We start from the raw sequence: 10,011 nt of genomic DNA, 5'->3' as shown, positions 1-10,011 counted from the left end.
CCGCCGGCGCCGCAGAGCCGAGGGGCCCCGACGTGGTCACCATCAAGTACTCGCTGCGGCCGCGCTCTCTGCAGAAGCGCCGCCTCATCGTCGACGACGACGACGCCGACGACTTCGGCCGCTCGTGCAGCGGCGACGGCTCGACAGACGCGGCGTCGCCCGCGTCGGAGGACAGCGGCGGCGGGGGCGGCGGCGGAGGCGGCGGCCGCGGCAGGGGCGGCGGGGGTGGCAGGAAGGCCAAGCGGAAGCCGCCGCCACTCAGCAGGTACCGCCGCAGGACGGCCAACGCCAGGGAGCGCGAGCGCATGCGCGAGATCAACGCCGCGTTCGAGGCGCTGCGGCGGGCCGTGCCGCCCCACGCCGCCGCCTACCGCGCAGAGGACGCCGCCTCCGGCTTCTACACGGGCTCCGACGACGGCTCGGAGCACCAGCAGCGCTCCGGCGAGAAGGTCACCAAGATCGCGACGCTGCGCCTCGCCATGAGCTACATCGCCGAGCTGACGCGCTCGCTGGAGGCGGTGTCGGCGTCGTCGCCGTCAGCGGCGCCGCCCCTGGAGCAGAGGCCGGAGCCGGCCGCGCACGCGGCGCCGCTGCCGCCGGTGTCGACGCTGTGCCGCCCGCAGACGCTGCTGCTGCCGCCGCCCGCCGCCCCCGCCGCCTCCGCCGCCGCCTCCGCCTCCGCCTCGGCTGCCTTCCTGTCGTGCCTGACGCCGCCGCTGTCGCTGACGCCCTGCTCGTCGTCTGCACTGCCGGAACTGTGCGACGCGCTGACGCCCCCGGACCTGTGCGCCGGCCTCACCGTCGACCTGGCGCTCACGCCGCCCCCGGGACTGGACGAGCACTGCTTATCACCCCACTGACCGCCCCCTTCACACTAGCATCGTACAAGCCCACTTACCGAGTTACGCGACCCATCTCGTCCGTCACACTTTCTTAGTGAACGCTGCCAGCACCTAACTGGACTACGCCCGCGTGTGCGCAAAGCAGAGCTGCAGATGGCTCGAGACAGAAAACTCGTTACCCAATCTTCTTCCTATTTACAGCCGAACGTCTTTCACGTTATAGCGGAGCGCACTCAGTTACGAAACTTCCTGGTGGATTAAAAGCGTGTGCTCTACACCGGCATCTCTCTGTAAGTTTCGGGTCGTGCCCCATACGAGATAACTCATTCAGTAAGAAACTCGCTTAAGAAAGGCCAAGGTCGAGGTTCGAGTCGCAGTGAAACACACAGTTCTTAACTTCTCGCAAATACTCGTGTTTGTATATAGAGCTTTCCGTAAGTGATTGTCTACAGCTGTTAAATAATTTAGAAAAAGCCTATTTGTGCCATTTGCTGTAGAATTTTACGTTTGTTCTCTGCCATATTCGATTCTTACAATCATTTTCAAGCAGATAAACATTTTGCAACGATGGATCAACCATACGCATCCCGTCATATGCGAGCCATACAAATGTGGAACATACACAGCTGTACTTCTAGTCTGTCTTAACATCGTCCATTTGAACATATTGTGCCTGAGCTCAAATACAGTAGTGCACATGTGCTGATAATTCCACATTTTCTTACTGTTTGGAATTATCACACCCTGGGTACGACTGTAATTGTAGTTGTGGTAACTCCAAACAGTAAGAAAATGTTGAGTTATCAGCACATGTGCTCTACTGTAATTGTGCACAGGCACAGCGTGTTTATATAGACTGTGTTAAGAAAAACTGTTATTACAGATACATATGTTCCGTATTTGTAAAAGTACAGCTGACGGCATAAATACGCTTTTTACAAACTTGTGTGTGTATTTTATCAGAAGGAGCAGCAAGGAAGCAATATTCGTTGGAGAGGAATGAGAAGTAATTGGCCTCGAAGTTGTTTAGCGAACAAACTTAACATTGATTTTTGTGTTATTTATTCGAATTTAGCATTGATGAACTGAAGTCCAACGTATAAATATTAATGAGAACGCCATTCCGTCTATTTAAAGCGTGCAAGCTGTCTTTCAGATTGTAGAATTCATGTACCCTTTTGCACTCAACAGAGACATCGTGTGCACCTCACAAACGACTGATAGCACAGTTTGGGCTAATTAATTCCTCAAATATACCGAAAGAGATTTATTACGTGTGCAAGTACTGACAACACTTGTTCATGCTAAAGAAGCTACTGCTACGATAGCTGAACAAACAGTTCTCTTCATCAAGGTCTGTATTCAATTATACATTCACAACCGAGCACCGAAACACTCGTAGGGATGACATTAAAATTAAACTTCTAGCGTGAATTACACTATGTGTACCTGTTACACAATAAGAAGGAACTAGCTTGAACATGCATTGTAGCGCTCAAAAATTGCTAGTGTGAAAAAGGGGAGCTTGCCTACGACCGAATGCAGTTTTCTCGTAGAGTTCAAACAGCAGATAATATTGTGTGATTTGTGTCGCTGTAAGACGAACTGACATTTCCTTACTGACTCGCAGCGTAGTGCGAAATGTGGCCGTGGGTGCTAGTATCCCAGTGCGCATCTGTACCAATGTGCAAAGACTTCAGATGGGCCTAAAACTAAGGACGAACACTCACTATTTTAAATTATGTTGTGTTCTAGTTCATGAGCGTAGACATGACATGTAAAGTTGAACATTTATCGTTAGAGTAAAACTCTTTCATGACTGATTCCTGTCTACCTTCATAACATGAGCTATGCTGCACTTGCTTCCCTTCTAATAAAGAAATTATGTCCTACAATCTGGTTACTTTTTTTCCATTTTCAGGTTCCATGTGAGCGTAACGAAAGTCTACAAACAATTTCCAGGTACAGCTGCCTTCTATGGTCAAAACACAGATGTTTCAAGTGTAATTTTAGCTAGTAGCCAGACAATTCTGGTCACGAAAAAATCTGATGTGTGTGTATTTCTAATTCGTTTATCAGATGAATCAAGTTAAATTTGTAAGATGTTCTCTTATTGAAATGAAACCTGGGGAATCTCTATCATCTTTGTCTGTCTGTAAGGGTTTTTTACGCAATTCGTTGCGAAACCAACGCTTCTAAGGGTTCCTTACCTCACTCAGTAAAAACGGAAATCTTATAGGATCACTTGTTGTTCTCTTGTCCATTTTTACACCTGTTAGGAACACTTTCTCTTCAGTAGCAGGTAGAGGTAATGAAACTGAAATATGTGTCAAATATTGAGGTTTACGCTCCTTAGGCAGTGTAAATATTTAAGACAGTGGATTCAAAAGGTACGGCGATTTATGTCACATATTTTGATACTCGCGATTTCACTTATCGAAACCTCTAGGGTGCTCCCCGTTGATATAGAATCATGAAATCTAGCACGAAGCAAGGTTCGACAGTACAAGTATTCAAAATATATGAAAATCCATAAACTGTAATTACATCACATGAAAAATTATTTTTTTTTGTCCGTCTGTTCGTTTGTCCGTCTGTTAAGATCTCATTTACAGAGGTTTGAGTAGAATTATCAAGTTAAAATGTATGTCGAAAACTAAGGTCTACAGTTCTTTGTCAGCGTAAAAAATTTGTGCTACTAAATGAATGCAGTCAAAATGTATGGCCATTTATGTTGCATGGATTGATATTTACAAACTCATTGATCATAACTTATAAATGAACTATATGGATACATAATTAAGTTTATTCAGAAATCTGAGTGCGCTGATCATACTCGCACTTTATTTAGAAAGGATCATACATCTCTCCTAAGTGGAATCAACACAGCCTACCATTGCAGTGGCGCAAATCAAGATATTATTGAAGTCAGATCAATTTTAAAAATCTCAAGCGATAACAGACTTTACTCAATGGCTTAGTCCTTCGTTCAACGTAACGCTGAAATTCTTTATGGTTAAAAGTTGAAAAAGCTTAATATTACTAAATAATCGTATCAGTTTCCTACGGGAAAATGCAGAAGTCATTAGATACACACATCAGATTTACAGAAATAAATTCAGATCTCACGTAATTGTGCACAAAATGTTCATTAGTGCATATATACACCCAATAAATAATTTTTCAAACTTCCTAATTAGTCATACATCATTCATAATATTCTGTGTAAATTAAAGTTGTCATTAGACTAAACTTAATATTTTACATTCAACAAAATAGTATACACAGATATATCATCAAATTTCTTAATAATCATTATTAGTCATTGCACACCCACCAGTCCTTGTAACTTACTATACGGATGTGGGTGTAAACCATTGATATGCTTTGTCTCTGGATATCCCAGTAAGTATGAATCGGGATATGGTGTACAAAGTATAACAAATGGCCCCACATCTAAGAGTTGCCACTTCTTCTTTTCTTCGTTTAATAATGAGGAACATGGGTGTATCCTCAGCAACACCTCTTCTACAGTGGAAAATCTTTGCACCTGCACTCTCTTCTTATCATATTGCAGCTTCCTCTGCCTGTCCTTATCAGTCAAGTTCGCTAGTAGCATACTGGCATATTCTTCCCATTTAATCATCGTATTTATTCGTTTTTATTCTGCTACCTTTTGCTTCCAAGGAACCGGGTAGAAACTGTGGGAAAAGGTCTTATATTGGAAAACATCCTAATTACAGATACAGCCCATGATTATTCCTGTATTTTCCTCAACAACTTGAAAGTAATTGTTCAGGAAGAATGACAGTTTATTATTTTTCTCTTGGGTCAAACACTCTGGCTCGTTTAATTTATTCTCTACTTGCTTATATAATCCTAGTACCCCTAATTTCCGTTCTTGACACTTCTTGATTCGTCGGCTATTTTTCATTATTAGTTGGATGCTAGCCCCTCGGCAATATTTACTATGTGAACCTTCCTTTCTTATCAAGTCTATCTGGACCACTTCACCATCTATCTTAAATATCGCTTTTCCCATAGAGAAGTCCGTTCTCCCGTCCTTCTCTTGAATGCTCTGCAGACCTGAAATACAGTCGACGATTAATTTATTTATTAGTACGAACGAGAATCTTACCGCCACATTTCCTAAGTTGAATTCCAACATCGTATCTTAACATTTTACGACCGAGTGTCTACTGCTCCATCGATCTTGCTGTTATTGACTGGAAGAGCAGGCACTTTTGTTTGAGATACTCACTGAAAAAAGCTGTTGGAATCACTCTGATGAATGCCTTAGTGTTTGAAATCACAGTTACAGGAATGCGCCCTAGTGTGGCCTTAGTCGCTGAAATCAGCACTGATGTATATTCTCATTCACATGCGTTTGTGTCACCACAAGGTTCCTCCGTCTTCGGACGAAAAAATTCCACCTCTTGCACACAGCCCATACACGAATTCGTGACCGCTCCTTCAGGGCACGACACAGTTGGTCCTAGTTTAAAGGTCGCTGTTCATATTGACAAGCAGTGTGATCTGACACGGTTTTTTTTAATGGCTAAAAACGCCAGTTTTGGTTCGTCTGCTGTGACTGTTGTGCATAACTATTCTGTTGATTCAACTGCTAGCCTTACGCATTGGAAAAATAGCTGTTGTAGACTGGGTTCTATCTTCACTCTGGCCTATTCAGTCTACCTCTGTTTGGACGGAAAACGTGTCCATTTCAGGCTGATCTATGATGGTTATTATTTTGTTCATTAATACAATAATTACAATCATGCTGTTGCTGGCGACTAGCATTGTTTCGTGCATGTTATTGGACATCCATTGTGTGAGATAGAGCCAGGGATACTAAAGTTTCCTTGGCCACATCTTGCCTTGAGATCTTCTTGTATCAAGTCGATAGAAATATACTACCAACATAAATTCGTCTAGATACTCTTCGTTAGCATGAATAAATTCTTCACAAGTTTCAGCTGTCAGTTTTACTTTCAAGAGTCACAAAATTTGATGTGTAATGGATTCGTCCTAATACCTAGCTTTGGTTTAGTATTTCTCAAAATACCGTCTTAAACTACCACTCTTGTACGAGAAGAGCTCCAAGTTCAACACTTTCTTCTTTAAACATTCTTGTACAAGATGGGCAAATAAAAGCGACCTGAACGAGTGGATAATATTTGTGGCAGCGTTAACGGAAGAAGAAAAGGCCTACTTGTGACCTGGTGGTAGTCAAGGTAAGGCAGGACTCGGTTACTATTGTGGAAGGGGCAGTAATCTGTTACTAATGGTGGCCTTTTACAGTTACACACATTTATTTTTGAAACAGTAATTCCACACTCTACAATAAATAAAAAAATGCCACACATTATTAAAGAAGGAATAAATAACTGTGTAAATAATAGTGTTTTCAGTGCGTTACAATTTAGCAAGTAACCATTAAATACAGATACAGATATTGTTAAAAAGAGCAACTGTGATCACAGCTGAAGGCTTTACACGTCAGGACCAGTCATACAGCAAATACAAGCAAAGGTTAATTAAAAGAAACAAGCAACTGACCACTAGACGGGTGAAATAAGATGATGGTAACCTTGTAACACAACCGTTACACTTTATTCCAGAAGACGACCGGAACTATTAACTAGACATACATAATATTTAATGTAGGCATTACAAAGTATGGTAATAAATAATACCATAATAAAACACAAGGACCAGTCATAGACGGTGCCCCAGGAATCGATCTCTGAGAAGGTCCCGCAACAAACACTTTCGCGATCGATGAGATAGGCAGGCAAGCGTTGCATTCTCTTCACATGATGGTAACTCAGACTAGTGGCACTCTAACGAATGGCAAATGATAATCTTGCTGAAGCTACCTGACGTCCAATAAACCAAATGCAAGAATGGAATAAAACGTCAAAGTCGGAACCGGCGGACTGCACTATGCCCTCAGAATACTGTACTTAGAGCGCCCCGAACGAGAAAGGAATCACTACCACCACAGTAGAAGAATCACAAACAGCCTACAATCAAGAAAGCTGTGAAAACTACTACTGGACAGCAGCGACAAGGCGAGGAAACGTACAGTGCCATTACGTACACTAACCCCCAAGTCAGGCAACTGCCAGTAGGCAGGAAATATACCGCTGGTTGAACTTAACAAATTGTAGCAAGCTGAACGCAATAAATAGAAATAAGAAGTCGAGGAAAGCTAATCGGATCCGCTTTACCCTAGCACTCCACTCGCTGCTCTTCGCCTCGGCGACATTACGGGTAGCAATACGAACCCAGATCACTGGAGAATCGCGAGATGTCACAGTGGTGGAGCTTTCTCTACTTGAATTGAAATGCACTCGTCTTAAAGCTTGCAGAATCTGGCTTACGACGAGGTCCTGTTCCCTCGTGACCACAGGCCTTCCATCCGGCAGTCCATGCGTGCTGCCAGCGGTTCCAGCGTGTACTCGCACTGTGCGGACCTGGCTCCTCCCCAGTCCCCAACCGAACAGCCACACTCACACGACCCGGAAAATCAACGACGACGCCCCAAAGATAGGGCAAGAGTTACTACGTATCGATAACGGTCGCTGCTGCCACTAGCGGACAGGCAACGCTTGCGAAACGAGTGGCGCCAGTTAAGACGAGAAGAAGACAAACAACTGCAACCATGCCAACTAAAGGATACGGTGTGGCCTCCAACAGAGGGCAGAACCCTACAAACAGCACCAACGCGAGACGCAGCATGGCTCACTACAGTTACTTCCCACCGCCCGAACCTTGGAGCACATTTACAAAATCTTCGCGCCTGACACAGCTGTTAGCAGAGGTTAGTCTGGTCGCGGTACTAGCTGGCCATCCAGGTCACCCGACCCGTCAGTGTGCTATTACTTTGTGTGTGGGGCCCTCAGGTGTATCGCAACAAACGTAATGGTCTTGAAGAACTGCAGAATATTTCTGATGAGACTATAGCAATTCTAGAGTTCAGCTTCGATCTGCCTTTAGCAACTTCCTGACCAGGAGCAAAAAATGCCAAGAGATGGACGTTCGACATTTTGAACGTCCTCTATAGTGAGATTAGTACTTATTTTCCTTTCTGTGTTGTGTTTATTTGTACCCTGGTTCTGCGTTCTTCAGGCCACTTTTATTTGCCCTACTCTCTGTAACAAGCGACAGGTATTATAAAAGAACTCAATGTCTGGCAAGTGTCCAAGACACCTGTTCCCCATAATGCAACATCTCCTTGTACGAACCCTGCCTTTCGATACTAAGACCATGATGAGGGTAATACGCCACAAAGTTCACGAATGAAAATGACCGTACTGACAGTTTCCTTATCTGCAGAAAACGGCTGAAACTGTTAGAGCTTGTGATGTTCTTCCTCAATAAGGATTGTTGTATGTAGGTTCGTGGGTAATAAAATACCGTGCGTAGATTGTGGAATACTGGCTGAGAACACACGCATGATGAGCACGTGCGCTGCAAGAATCTGGTGCTGGACGCGAGGTCTGTTACCTCGCTTCACCATGCACCTGGTGACACTATGTTTGATCGCACCTCGAATCTCATCAGCATCATTCAAAAATTTTTCGGCGGACTGTTCTCCGCTGAGCAGGGTCAGCTCCGAGTTGATCTTGGACTTCCTTCAAATCTTTCTTACATTGGTCTTTTGAAGGTAAGTCATCTAAGGATAAATTAGCTACGGTGTCTCCTATTCACTTGTTGGCACAATGGATCAAAAATGGTTCAAATGGCTCTGAGCACTATGGGACTTAACATCTCAGGTCATCAGTCCCCTAGAACTTAGAACTACTTAAACCTAACTAACCTAAGGTCATCACACACATCCATGCCCGAGGCAGGATTCGAACCTGCGACCGTAGCGGTCGCGCGGTTCCAGACTGAAACGCCTAGAACCACTCGGCCACCAGCGGCCCGCCACAATGGATCACTCGGTTCTCTTTAGCCTTGGCCAAGTCCTCTAATTTATTCGTGAACTGTGTCTGATGTTCATCAAACTTACTTGGAATTAAACCTTCATAACCTGACGACGTAGCAGTAATCGTTTCGCATAACTGATGGGCAGTGATTTACACCTCTCATGCTCAATAGTATCTGTGTTACATTTTGTAATTCATGCGAAGATTTCGCCCCAGCCTGCCGCAGCACTACGAACTCTTTAGACATTTAAGTTCGCCTTAGCACAAACGGAGAACTTAAGCCGTTACAGATTCGAAATCTTATCTCGTTGGCAATGCGGCGTATCTTTCAGTAGAAGGCAACTCCAATTGCTTGATTGCAATGTTATCTACTTCCATAGATCATGTTTGCAACTACGGTAGTCTTAAATGGTTCAACATGTACATAAGAAGGCCCATTACAATCTGGGCTGATGCTGCAGCCTCTCCAACATCAGAATCCCCACTAACAGACTGAACGTTCAACTCTTGTTCACGTTGCATCTTAAACTGAAATTTGGTGTTGACCGTAACACAAAAATTAAATCGATAATCTTTCCTAATAATGTCACTCTCTTATATAAGAACACTGTTAATCTTATAGCTTTACTTTATTATTGGAAAGTATTGTGGATCATTCACTTATTAATACTACTCTAACTGGTGTGTGAAAATATACAACTGGTATACATCAATTAGTTTTACAGCTGCTTGAGTCAACTGGCACACAGGTGTGGTAGTTTGAGAATATTAACTGTGCTTTTGCAGTGACGAGAATTCGTTTGTGGTGAATCTGGCTGCCTTGAAATTCACGCCAACTCCAACTCCACCACAAGTACATAGAACAAAGTGCAGTACATACATTAATACACAGTAATTACAGTACACGTTCCAACGCATAGGAGGGTAAATGTTTCTGTGTATGTTGTCAAGAGCTAGACCATAAATTGAGAATAACCCTTGAATTTGACGCTAATGTGTTTCAAATGAAATAAATGAATCTTTGAAGTGCAAACTGAGTAATTAAACTTTATATAGTAACTAAATTTCCCTAAATGATTTTAGGTAGCTTTGGAAAAAAGAAAAAAAAAACACTTTTAGTTTGAGTCTGTAGCAGTCTAAGATGCAGTTACTAAATGAAGCCAGTAATTTATGTTGAAAATAATGGTCTAAATTACGCAGCTCGTTGGAGACTGTCCTCTGCTGCTGAGAGA

The 10,011-nt window shown here is 43.6% G+C and overlaps 1 protein-coding gene across 1 annotated transcript; it reads left to right on the top strand.

The window, feature by feature from the left end:
* The first annotated feature begins 226 nt into the window (after window positions 1-226).
* LOC124603511 (helix-loop-helix protein delilah-like) lies at window positions 227-860 on the top strand. The gene is made up of 2 exons (XM_047136405.1): window positions 227-563; window positions 624-860. The coding sequence occupies exons 1-2, from the start codon at window positions 306-308 to the stop codon at window positions 858-860; spliced, it is 495 nt and encodes a 164-aa protein (XP_046992361.1). The 5' UTR covers window positions 227-305.
* Window positions 861-10,011: the final 9,151 nt, after the last annotated feature.

This window comes from Schistocerca americana, chromosome 1 (genome assembly GCF_021461395.2).
Source record: "Schistocerca americana isolate TAMUIC-IGC-003095 chromosome 1, iqSchAmer2.1, whole genome shotgun sequence".
In the NCBI taxonomy this organism is placed as follows: Eukaryota; Metazoa; Arthropoda; class Insecta; order Orthoptera; family Acrididae; genus Schistocerca; species Schistocerca americana.
This window is presented reverse-complemented; position numbering and strand designations above follow the sequence as displayed.